We start from the raw sequence: 13,776 nt of genomic DNA on the forward strand, positions 1-13,776 counted from the left end.
TAATATTATTGACATTAATACTTAAAATAAATGATAATACAAATTATAATTAAGTATTTGTAAATACACAAGCGGGCGCCTTTGGAGGAGAGGTAAACACCTATATAAACAGATGAACTCAAGATTTATTGCCAAATGACCAATCAGAGTACAGACAATGCTCGAATAACATGTGTACTTGATAACAAACAGACTTGGTTGTGCCTAATATGAATCTTCATAATTCAATACGTCGTGTATTGTAACGGACGTACTTAATGCACTCATGTGAAATAAAGAAATGTTTTCTGAATTTTGGTGCCTGCGATTTTTCATCGCTTTTGTGTGGACCATCATTCTTAACTGTCATCATTTTTGTTGCCACTCCTGTCTTGTAAGTCTTCAGTTAACACTTGATTTAATGGTAGATTTAAAGGGAATAATATTTTGACCCCCAGACAAGATGAGTGCAAAAAGAAAGAGCTATTCCGTTGAGTACAAGAAAGGAATCGTGGAGGACTCCCGGGGCAAGAATCTTATGGCTTTCTGCAAAGAGAAGAAGTTGGATCTCCGAATGATCCGAAAATGGCGAGCAGAGTATGATAACCGCAGTCAACAGGTGGATGAGGGAAATGCTAAGAAGTGTAAGTGTGGATCAGGTCAGCAACCATTATTTCCTGAGCTGGAAGACATCATCTGTGAATGGATTGCTGACAGGAGAGCAAAGGCTTTGGTTGTGCGCAGGGCTGATATTCAAGCATTTGCCCTTGCAATGGCATCACAGTTAGAAATATCCCCAGAAGAATTCAAAGCATCACAACACTGGCTGGATGGCTTCCTTCTGTGATATGAACTGTCTCTAAGAAGATCGACAACACTGTTCAAGCTGGAAGATACTGAAGTTATTAAATGTGCACTTTCATTTAAGTCCTTTGTTGATGGCATCGACTTTTCTAAATACCAACACTCCAACATGATTGCTATGGATGAAACTGCTGTGTTTATGGGCCAAGGATCTCAAACAACAATTGATCAGAAGAGTACCTCATCAATCTACATTCCCTCCACTGGTTACGAAAGTGCACGTGTTACCTGTGTATTTTGGCAGTTCGTCTGGAAGGAAAGAAAGCCCCACCTCTAACCATCACTAAGGGCAAGAAAGATAAGGTTGAACGCATTTCAGGCATTTATGTTCTTGAAACCAAAAAAGCCTGGTGCACACAAGCAGTTATAAGGAAGTGGGTCGATTTAATGCTGCCACTTGTTTTGCAAGGTGGCCGAAGAGGCTGCTAGTCTGGGATTCAGCCAGCACTCACCACGCTAAAGACATGAAGAACTTCCTTGCAGAGAGAAGAACAGATCAAATAATGATTCCCACAGGAATGACTGCCTATCTCCAGACTCTTGACATTGCAATAAACAAGCCATTCAAGGACCACTTGCACATGGAAATCAATGACTATATTGAAAATAGAATGGAGAGAAATCAGCGTGGAAACTTTGTGAAGCCTAGCCTGCAAGAGGTCGTGACTTGGGTGAAGAATTCATGGGATAAGATCACTGACAGCCGTGTTGCCAATGCACTACGAGCAGCTACATGGACAAGAACGGCTCATTTAAGGAGAGCTCCATTGCTGGACATGAGAGACAGGGGCCAATGGTTCTACAGGAAATGGAGTTGCAAGAAATTGAAGACAGAATTTGGGGTTTGGAGAGTTATGTCGACCTTCCAGAAGAAGATGACATGACTATTTGAATAAATGTAGATTTTTGTACATGAATAAATAAATATAGAGTGTTGTACATGAAAAAATAAGACATCCCCTGAAAATAAGCCCTAATGCATCTTTTGGAGCAAAAATTAATATAAGACCCAATCTTATTTTCGGGGAAATATGGTATTGGCTATAATCACTATGCTGTACATTAGATCCCCAGAACTTGTTAATCTTAAAACTGGAAGTTTGTACATTTTGACCACACTTCCCATTCCCCCTACCCCACCACTCTTATTTTCTGTTCCTCTCTGTATAGTTTCCACATATAAGTGATATCATACAGTAGCCGTCTTTGTCTCTCTGACTTACTTAGAATAATGCCCTCAAGTTTCATTCAAGTTGTCACAAACAGCAGGATTTCCTTCTTTCTCATGGCTTAATAATAGTACTCCATTATATATACCACATCGTCTTTATTCATCTATCCATTTATGGATTAGGTTGTTTCCATGTCTTGGCCATTGCGAATAATGCTGCAATGAACATGGGGTGCAGATATCGCCTCAGATCCTGTTTTCATTTTCTTTGGATGTGTACTCAGAAGTAGGATTGCTGGATCATATGCTGTTCTGCTTTTAGTGTTTTGAAGAACCTCCATACTGTTTTCCATAGCAGCTGTACCAGTTTACAGTCCCATCAGCAGTGCACAAGTGTTCCCTTTTCTCTGCACTTTCACCACTTGTTATCTGTTGTCTTGTTGATGATAGCCATTCTAACAGGTGTGAAGTGATATTGCATTGTGGTTTTGATTTGCATTTCCCTGATGATTAGTGATGTTGAGTGCCTTTTCATCTATCTGTTGACTATTTGCATGTCTTTGGAAAAATGTATTCTGTTCCTCTGCCCATTTTTTAATTGGTTTTTTTTGTTTGTTTGTTTGTTTTTTGGTATTGAGTTGTATGCGTGCTTTACATATTTTGGATATTAACCCCTTATCAGATACATGATTTGCAAATATTTTTCTCCCATTTGGTTTGGTGCTTTTTCATTTTGTTGATGGTTTCCTTTGCTGTATGGAAGCTTTTTAGTGTGATGTAGTCCCACTTATTTACAGAATATAACATCTTTATAGGTTGTATAGGCTTTTGGGCATAATGTCAGAATGAACCTGGCTTCAGAACTGAAAATTGACGACTTACATTCTTCTCAGGGTCTTTCCCCAATCTCTCACCCTCGATAATTTATCTTTTGTCTTTTTTTACCCAGTATTTCCCTTCATAGAACCTATGTTCCACCCTAAACTAGACTACTTTTCCCCACGTAGTACATGTATTTCTTGTATAGTGCTGTATTGTAGTCAGAAATGACTTCCTTTCCAATTACTTCTTTTACATGGCATCTCCTTTTTGATATCTTCCTTCATATGACCACATTAAACATAGTATCTTTCTCTTTGGAACCTTTTAAAAATATTGTATCTCTCTTATAGTACTTAATTATTTTGATATACAGGTTTTTTGTTTTTGTTTTATATTGTGGGTTTTTCTTTAAAGATTATAAGTGTCTCAGGGAGCAAGGATTGTTTTCCATTCTTTTTATTTATGATACTCCATACAACCCTTGGCATAGACAGGCATTGTGTTCAAATATACTCCTCTGGAATTCAGTTCTTCCATCTGTAAAATATGAATATATCTTCCATGTTGTCTTATTTATCTGTTTTGAGAATAAATTAAAGAAAATACGAGAGCCTCTTTAGGTTTCTAGAAAGATGATGCTGTATAAATTAGATTTTTCCTTTTTTCCTAGTCTGCCTGTCTCATGTTACTCTCAGGTTTCTTTCTCTGTTAGTCCCTTGCTCCCAAAGTAATCCAGTAAAGCTGAATAAAGTCAATTTTTTTCCATTGCATACGAAGTTCCACTAGTATGTTATTATTAAATAGTAGCTGCAAGTTGGGATTGAGATGACTGTAATTCCTCTTGACTTTATTAGTATGTTAATGCAGAGGAGAAAAAGAATGGCAATCATTCAAATCATGACAGAGGTTTTAATGGGGACAAATATATATTATATATTGGATTGAATTTATCCTTTGACATTTGTTGCTTATAATTTTTGGCCTCCCTGAGTCTTTTTTAGACTCCGTCAGCCTTCCAAGAGATGTGGAATTAGTGTTTTCTATCTAGTTTCCAACATGGGTAAACTGTGGCATGGATTGTTTCAAATGGACTTAAAGAGGTGAACTCAGCCATGGTAAAGGTTTTTATTAATAGATGCTTTCTTTCCATTAAAAAATATTTTGCCATGTTCTTTTAGGATTTAACTGTGTGCTTTTCTTTAAAGTCCGTGTATTTTGTGTTAACTCATTTGTAAAAAGCCTCAAGCAAGGACTTCCATTCAAAATAACATCAACTGAGTTTAGAGAATTTAGATGTTTAAAAGTATATATGAAAAATTAAGAGGTTTGAAAAGTGACTCTTTGAATGTCCAGAGGCAGTAGAATGGGGCTGTTACATGCATTCCTGTATGTAAGAACAATTGCGTCTCAGTGCCTGCAGAATTATACCACATAGACTCTACAGTTTGGGCCTTGTGGGCACTTGTGTACTTGAACCCAGTGGGTGTTTAATGAGTTGTTGTGAAATTAAACTTACTGAACAAAGTGAAACCTATCTAACTTTGACAAAATTCAGCTAAAATTGATTCTTATAGATTTCTATAAAAATAAATTAACAAATCAGAAGAGGCAACAACTATTTATTAGACATTTATTTCTCTTGTGTAGAATTCTTTGCCACCTACTACATAGGATTGGTTCTAGAGCCACTGAAATGGTGCATGGTGTATTTTAAGACCAGCTCTCTTATGGATTCTTTTCTACATAGTAATTTTTCAGGGAGGTGAGGAGGGGAGAGAGAAATACCAGCATTTGATAAATAACCCATGGTCTTCCCTTTTTAACCTTTCACAATTTAGCTTTTTTGATAACATTAATCTCATAGTCATTTTTGTGACTTCCTTGACCGTCACCAAAGTTCCACTGATTTTGAGTGGTCGTCTAACCCAGACTTGATCACGGAAAGCTAATAAGAATCAGTCTAGTGGACTTCAGTGCAGGAAAATATGATACTTTCAGACAGCATTTCTCAATCTAGAGGAGAGAGATGTTTTTGAACTCTCAAATTTTGTTCAAATTTTTTGTAAATTTTTCTAGGGAGAGGGCCAAATTTGTATCAGAATCTCACAGTGATCTGTTTTCTCTTCTAAAATTTAAGAACTGGTGTTCTAACCATCAATTGCAGAAAGTCTTGTAGCTTGGAGATATTCATGACTACTCCAGTCCGGAATCAGTTTGTCCTCTGAGCCCAGAACTCGTACTGTGCTGTGTGCTGAGGTCAGAGGGCCACCTGGGGTTTCTAAAGAGTAAAGAGGAGAGCAGCATAGCAGCTGAGAGCATAGGAGGATGCGATGCAGCTCAAAAAGGATATGAAGATCTCAAAGATAATAGAGTACAAAGTGGCAGCTCAAAATTTCAAGTAGGAAGTGACAGGGACCAGAGAAAGGGAAACAGGCTCCGATCCTGGATGTATTCTGGCTGGTTCTTAATAGGCTTTTCAATTTGATGTTGAAGGAGAGAAGGATAAGGATGCAAAAGGCATTGTTCCTGACTTTCTCAAGTGTAGCTTCCTAGTTTTGAAGTTCTCTTGTGCCTGTCATTCTTTGGGTAGTTATTACATTACGCCTTTTTAACATAATTATTTGCATATCTAATATGTCTCCCTTGTTAGTTTATAACCTCTTGCAAGCAGGGGCTATGTGTTTTTGAACTTTGGATACTCTACACTGCCGATCATGGTGCCTTGTCCACATGAGTGCTCAGAATTTTTTGTTGTATATTTGTTGTATGTTGTTCTAGAAAAGCTGTTGAGAATTTTTATCATATCGCACATTCAACTTTATGATGATCCAAGGGTGGGATTTCTCTCAGGACTTAGTCTCTATAACAGTTTGCCTTACTCTAAATATTGGACAGTTTTTATTGTATGGACACTGTAAATCCTGCAACTCATTTTGTTTCCTCTTTATATTGATTATTAGAAAGCCCAGAGCCATGTTATGCGTTTTTTCAATTATTTTTGTCTTATTGTAATAATAATTGCTATTGTTTATGTAGCACTACCAGTCGGGAACTGTTCTAAACTCTGCATGTTACATTCTAATTAATCCTTACGTCAACCCAGGTTTATTATCCCTATTTTGCAAATAAGTAAACTGAGATATAAAGAAGTTAAGTAACTTGTTCAAGGTTACACAGCTTGAAAGTAGTAGAACATGTATTTTTAATCACTGTGTTCTGCTGCCTCCCAGCATTACATTTATGTTAATTCAGTCAGGTATTACCATATTATAACAATACATATATAGTGCATATATAAACCAATAAGGCATGTGTGACTTAACAGTGAGACAGAGGGGCAGGCATGTGGCTTGATAAGGGGAAGAGAGGTGATTAAGATCAAAGTGATCTATCTGTGTTTGATCTCATCGAATTGCAAAGCTCTCAGAATAATTTTAGATTATTGTTTCTCAGAGTGTGGTCTGGGGGGGTTGGTGCTAGTCCATGTAGCATTTGTTACTGGTCCAAGGCCAGCCATTTCTAGAATTTGAAAATTGGCATTGAGAAACTTTTATAGTCATTTGAGAGTAATTTTATTTGTTGAATTTTATAATAAAAATTTGGCCCTGTATTATGTATCTTTTTAAATTTTATTTTATTTTTTGTAATTCATTTTAATTATAGTTTACAGAAGTTTCAGTTTTTAAAGGTTTAGAAATTTTTTAAAAAGTGGTTCTTAACATTGTTTGAGAAGTACTGTTCCAGGTAATGGCTTTTCAAGTTTTTAAGCTATTGTTTGTCTGAAAAAGAAAAGACGTGATCTGCAGCTTGAAATTACATTCCGATTTAAATGTTTCTGAAGATGAATTAGGAGTTAGTATATTTGGCTACTTAGTCAATTTCTTGGTTCTGTGAGAAGAGATCCTGAATTGAATGGATTTTGGGGGGGAAGGGGTCATTTTTCGTTTTTTTCTTGTACTTGTCTCAAGAATGACACATTTTAATTAAGTCCTTGATCCAGTGTAATAGCATGAGGAATTTCTACATCCTCCATACTTACAGTCTCTTTCCTTGACTTACCAAAAGCTAGTAAGGCAATTTGATTTTTTTGTATAAGTAAAAAAGTACAAAAAGACAACACAAAACATTGCACATGATGCCAGCTTAGTATAATAGAGTTTTCCATTTACAGAAAGCAAAGGTAGCTTCAATGAGATAATATTTGCAACACCAGTTCAGTTTTTAATTTTTCTTTTCTTGGGGGGGGGGGGGTTGAGAGTCCCCTTTTATAATATAATATGTTGTAAAGTAGTTTCATGCAAAGTCACCAGTCTTAATAGGATCTTTCAATGTCTGTATAATCATTATCTCCTCTTTAAAATTATCTATTTCTGGTGATCCTCTAAGGTAGCATTTGATAAGGAATCGCTAGGTTTTTTAAAAAGATGTTTAAAAGCTGGCTTCCAAATAAAGAAATAAGATAAGGATATAAACAGGCATTTCAAAGAGAAGGAAATTCAAACGGCCAAAAAATGTTCAACCTCACTAACTCAAAATTTCAGCTATCACTTTGGCAGGATTTAGAAATGATACTGGTTTTAGAGAAATGGGTGCCCTAATGTGCTGCCAGCAGCCATATAAATTGGTTCAGCCTTTCTATGGGTAATTTGGCAGAACGCATCAGACACAAAAATACACCGTCTCTTTACCAAGCCACTCCACTTTGGGGAATTTATTCGAAGGAAAAAAACTAAAGATGTACTTGATTTAGAAATGACTGGCAAACTAAATTATGGTGTATCCATACAATAGCATAGTGTGTGACATCAAAAATGAAGTTGCAGAAATACATCTGTATATATTATTAAGAGAAGGAAATAGATTACCAAAAATGCTATATGGTATAATTACATTTTTGTAAATTGATTTGTACAAATATATGTGTAGAAAAGGTCTGAAGGTTAAAAAGTCTGTATGTGGAAAGTATTAAGTGTTTGTATAATTTTTGCACATTTGAATTTTTTTTTTTAATAACAAGCATGGATTGCTTCTGAAACTTCTTTGTGAATATTTGGCCTCCATTTTAAAATGCAGAGTGGTATAGTAGGAAAGGAAACCTGATAATCAACAGGATGTCGCCATTCCCCAGGTCCTTTCCTAAAGGTTCACCAGGAGCCTGTTTTTCTTTCAGAGCTTGTTCTTGTAAGTTGTGTTTGAATTTTTCTTCTTCTTCCCACCCCCGCTCCCCCCTTTTTTTTTTCCTGTGACAAATGCCTATCATTTTCTAAACAAGAAAGCCAATGTCCCAGTTAGGTGTGTGGAGTTCTTTTCATTCACTCGCAGCCCTGTTGTGTTAATACTGAATAAGCAGAGACAGCCTGACTGGTGGTGAAAGATGGTAAGCCAGCCTCAGGGCTTTTTCTGGTCAGCCCTAAACCTCTGATTGCCACGTTTTCCTAATTTCCCATTTCCAGGGCATCACTAGAGTGACCTTGCCTGCTGAATATGATGCTCTGCATCTCCAAGATTTTCACATGCATTTGGAAACGGGCAGTCAGGCGATTGTTTACAGGACTCCAAATGAACTGTGCACTCACAGCAAGTTTGATAAACACACATTTCCTCCTTTTATCAGTGAGATTGCAGAATGTGAAGTATGAGTTTCCAGTTTTACTCATTCCCCTCAGCCCTTTTCCTGTTTAAAAACTTCGATGTACTAATTGGATGCTGATCTGTCCCTGCTTTTTATTCTGCTTACTGGTAGTTGACGGCTTATTCCAATCCTTACCTAGGCAAGGTTTGGCAGTCCTTCAAAAATAAACTTTCCATGTATTCAGCTTAGAGGAGATTCATCCCAAGGAATGTAATGTGAGCCCTAATTAACAGTAATGACTGGTAATCACTTTGCTTTTTATACTCCTTTAGGAGAACTGCTATTATCCAATGTAGTTAAGTAAAACGCTTGTGTATGAATCAACAATGCTGCATCCTTTTAGCAGCTATTGCTCACAATCAAGCTTTGCATAAATTAGAGTTAACGAAAATTGATTTTAATATGCTACGTTTCTTTCTATAATAGTAAACTAAAATATCTAGTTAAATATCCTGAATATTAAAAAGACATTACCTGATTTTTGGTTTTTTGGCAGTCATTCTCATGGTAGATAAAAAGCAGTATTGCAAATACATAAATTTTCTCACAGTTCACATTTTCTCGTAGATTTTTTTCGAACTAGCATATGAAATACTCTTCATAGTCACATCAGCACTTTGATTGTTGTAAGCATTTTATCATATCAGTGAAAAGCAATAGGCTTATGTTTAATTTTTCTGAATTTGTGCATTTACTTCCTAGAGGATCTTACGGTTTCTTTAAATTATATAGCACATTTATATAAACTTGGTTCATAGGATTGTGCATTCGATGTTCATTAAAAAGGGTTGTTTTATTATGTTTAGTGTATTATTAAACTATTATAAAAGCTTTCTGTTTATTTACATGCATTCAACATACCTGCAAACCGCCTTGCCTCAGGAGGAGACTAAGCAAAACTCATAAATTAATAATTTAAGGAAGTGATGCTCAAGTAGCGTTTTGGTTAAGTTCGTAAGTTAAACCCTCAGAGTCAGTGCTGGCCACTTTAAAATGCTTTACTTTTGACTTTTATTGGCTGAATATAACTTGTTAAACTGGAGCTTTTGTAATAAAATGAAATCTGCATACCATCTGAAGCCCCTTCCCCTCTTTTTGATTTATGAGTAGGTTGACATATTATTGAACAATTTTTTTGACACTTTCACAGTTCTGCACTTTGATTTCAGAGAAGGTGCTAATCTCCCTGGAAGTTTGAGAGTGACAAAATGACTTGTATACTGTTTTCCTAGGGAATTTGAAATTCTTTATTAGGGGCCTTCTTTTTCTGATGGTACCTGTCTGTATTCAGGTTGACTTAATCTAACATTTGATGTGGTGTTGTGATTTGTTGATTATTAATGGAGTATCCTCCATTCTCACTTTCCATAGTGTTGCTAGTTGCCTAGCCATGATGTAATTCTTAGAGCTAATGTTAGTGTTGCTACAGAGGTTCAGCAATTCAGGACATTATTTTTAAGTTGCCAAAATAAAATAATTGAATTTCCCTTTTACTTTTGTATTATTTGTAGTGTCAGAAATTTTAAATTTTGGTGAATGAGTAAATTGAAAAATTAAGTGGTAATTTAATAGGAAGCTTTATATTTTATATACTAGTTCTTATAATACATTGCAAACCTGTATTAAAATCTTTGTCATTGTACTTAATTAAATTTAGTTTCAAAGAATTTTAACAGGAATGATGTGAGAGAACAGAAAATATATGGAAGCTTAATTGAATGCTATCCACATGCAATTGTAAGATTTGTGAGTATTGTTGTATGTAACTTATTTTATATCCCAGTACTATTGAGCAATAGCACAAAATGTATGCCTTTGAGGGAAAACTTGCGTTTTCGATTTTGCTTTGAGTTTGAGTTTTTCTGTGTAATAAAATTATGTTTAAAAAAGGTGAAGATTTCAGTTTTGATCCTTCTTCTGTTTTGTTTTGTTTTGTTTTGTTTGCAGTATGTTTACTTTCATGTGAGAGTGATTGATCTGTAGCTGTCATTTTACCCAAAGAGGGGACAAATGGAATTGGCCTTTTAGACAAAAGTATGCAAACAGACTGCATTCTTTTTGTTGATAGAATTATGGAGGGATTGCATGAGGTGCCACATTCATTTTGCTATTGATTGTGAAGAGGATTCTCCAATGGGGTGCTGTTTCCGTTGGATAAGGAGGTGCTATGATTAGTTACCTTTCTCATGAAAGCACTACAAAGGGAAATGCAAAATGTGTGCAGTGCAGTGTTCTCAATTTGACAGTTGTTTTTGTTAAGTTTTTTTTTTTTTTTTGCCCCATTGAAGTCCAGCTTATTTTAGAAAAACATACATTTTGGTTTTTTCCCTTATATTAGGCTTAGTAGATTTCCATGCATTTGACCCTTTAAAGAAATTACACATTATAGACATTTTTTTCTAAGCTTCTATTGTAAAGCTTCAAAGCTGATACAACAGTGCCCTCTATAGTCTTTTATTGAGCAGTAGATATGTAAATGTAGATGTTTTTAAATAGATAAGAAGCAGCATATTTAAATTTAATTTTTACTCTCACAAGAGACTCCTTTTTCCTAAGTAGACATTCTTGTTTTTCACTAGCGGCTTTACTTTAAACAAAGGGAACAAAAGACCATTCTGAGTTTTCATTTAGAATTATTGGCTACCTCTTGTTGTTACCCGGTGGTAAATCTCAAGTTTTATCAGACATTCATCAGAGTAATTTGAGATAGAAGAAATCTTACAAGCTGTACTGTCTCTTCATGAAATATCTTTTTGAAGTTGAGTTCCAATAGGAGTATTTTTTTAAAAAAAATAATTTAGTTCCTTTGTACTCGTTTCTTCTGTTTAATTAGAGCCTGAGTGGGCTGCCTAGAACTTAACTTTTACTTGTTCCTGAATTGTGTAACCCGGGCTTTATACATGACATTATTTAAATTCAAACCAAAGGAGTTACACAATGACTAGCGTATTTGTCATTCATTAGCATTGATTTAAATTTTAGATTTCCTTTTTTTTTTTGATTACCTATTTGATTGTATATGTTGGTAATTAAATTTTTCATTGTAAAACCCAACTTTATGTGACGTTATTAGTAATAATAAAAGCAGGCATCATATTCAGCTGTAATTAGAAGAGAGAAAGTCCATGATCTAAGTATATTTTGCTTTTAAAAGTGTTTTAGTAAAGAGCATGGGCCCAGATCCTAGCTTCTCCACGTATTCACCTTGTAATTTTGAACACAGTTCTTAACCTCTGAGCCTGCTTTCTCATCTGTAAAATGGGAGCTAAAAATAGCTTATCTTTTGAGGTTTTTGTGAGGGCTTAGAGATAATTGTATTAATTGGCTATGTCATTATAGCTGCTCAAATGGTAACTTTATCCCAAAAATCACAATGTGAAGGTAAGTGGTGTTTTCTGTGGGAAAGTTTTAATATAATTCTAGAACACATTTAATGCACGTTAGATTTTTTAAAAATTTCTGTCTCATAGCTTCTGATGATTTATGTGAATCTGAAAGCTGGCATGGCATTCCTTGGTAATGTGGATTGACACAATGATATGTGCATTAAATTTCAATTCCTTGCAGACCTCATCCCCAAACTTCTTAAATGGGCCATGTTTATAAACTATTTTAGTGGACATTTACCCACAAACCAGTATTTGGTAACATGTGAAAACTGATAATAAATGAAACAACAAAAAGGAGTCTTTTTTTTTTTTTTCTTAGTGTATCTGGGAACACAGGATGCTTTTCATTTAGCCGTGTTCTTAATAGTAGTCTAGAGCCCTTATTCATATTTTCTAGCTAAGTGCTTTTGCTTTTTCCACCCAGCTACAATAAGACTGATGTGTAAAAGTAGATCAAAGTGGAGCTTTTCTGGCAGAAGTCGATGGGGGCCTAAAGTTCCTCCCCTTCAAAGGAACAAAGTTTAAAAACCACTTGATACTGTACCATATATGTGTGTGTGTGTGTGTGTGTACGCGTAGACACACACACACACACACACACACACACACACAGTCCTTTTGTTTTGTGCAAAGGCTTTGTTCTACTTTGGTTTGGATTCAGAGCACCTCATTCTGTACCTGGAACATAAAAGATGCTCAATTAATGTGTGCTGAAATAAAATTTTTTTGAACATCAGGACTTCTCTTATTGATATGCAATATTTGAGATACCATATCTATAAAAATGTACAGTTTAATGTGACAGTGTAATATCACAGTAATTGTTTCTCTGTAAACCATTTAAAACAAGCACACCTCCCGTGTAATTCATCAATTTACTCTGTAAAAGTCAGATTGTTGTAACTACAAATAATGGTAAATGAATAAAAAAAATTCAGAACTTGTCTCCAAGATGATTAAAAGGTGCCATAATACACTGATGGATTTAGCTAAGGAGTCATACATCTCAAATGACCTGATGATAAAAATAATCTTGCACAAAGAAGTTCTGAATTGAATTTTCTCAACGTTCAGTAGAGCATTATTTTGCTTGCAAAGTTATTTGTTCTTCATACTGATTTTGAATAACCTTGAATTTAATATTATAATAAAGCACATATTAGTTTTAGTATATCACTTGGATTAAAATTGAGAACTGTGAAAGCATCTTTTTTATCACTATATAGAAGGAACCAATGTTATAAGCTGATAGAATGAAAATGAACAAGCTCTTAATAAACCAGATGTGTTATTTCTTTTTAAAATAATGACCAATTGCAGTAAGAAATGTGTTTAATATTAAATTTTGGTTTACAAGACTGACAAGATGCTGTCTACCAAAGGGGAAAAAAAAATGAATAAGGTATTTTTTTTCCTTTGCAATGAAAGTACCAAATTAAGAATCTGCTTAATTAAAATAATGATAAATATAGATTACATTACTGAAGACAGTGAAATACAGCTGCTCTGTCTAGTGAGAGCCTGCATAATTTACCAAGACTGTACAAAGAAGCATTGGAGCAGCCACTGCAGACTGTTAGAGGAAATGTCCTGTTTATTCTACATACATTTCTTTTTTTAATTAAAATGTCAATGATAATTTTATAGCAGCCCCACACACAAAAAAAATCCTTTAAATTTCTACAAGGTAGTAGAATGTGAGACGAAATCATTACTGCTGCTGAATGAAATAGATTAAACCTGAGAAAAATAGCATTTTATTATTTTTTATTAATTCAATTTTCTTTATTATGAGTTGATATTGAAGTATGTGATGATATATTTCTTTTCCATGAGTTTTGCATGAAAGAAATGTGGCAAAATCTTTGAATACACGTTTTGTTTAAAAACCTTTTGGCGTCACAAGCAAGGTTTGAGTG

The 13,776-nt window shown here is 34.9% G+C and overlaps 1 protein-coding gene across 3 annotated transcripts in view; it reads left to right on the forward strand.

Annotated features, from left to right (window-relative positions):
• The window catches only part of DPH6 (diphthamine biosynthesis 6), a 151,550-nt gene that overhangs the window by 18,513 nt on the left and 119,261 nt on the right, over window positions 1-13,776 (forward strand). Inside the window, exon 4 of one of the 3 annotated variants that reach the window (XM_019725546.2) lies at window positions 8,290-8,849. The exons of the other annotated variants lie outside the window; for them this stretch is intronic. Within the exon in view, the coding sequence (XP_019581105.2) occupies window positions 8,290-8,475 (186 nt within the window). The 3' untranslated portion in view covers window positions 8,476-8,849. Of the gene's footprint in view, window positions 1-8,289; window positions 8,850-13,776 lie in introns of those variants that run through there. 3 annotated transcript variants of the gene reach the window in all.

This window comes from Rhinolophus sinicus, linkage group LG03 (genome assembly GCF_036562045.2).
Source record: "Rhinolophus sinicus isolate RSC01 linkage group LG03, ASM3656204v1, whole genome shotgun sequence".
NCBI lineage: Eukaryota > Metazoa > Chordata > Mammalia > Chiroptera > Rhinolophidae > Rhinolophus > Rhinolophus sinicus.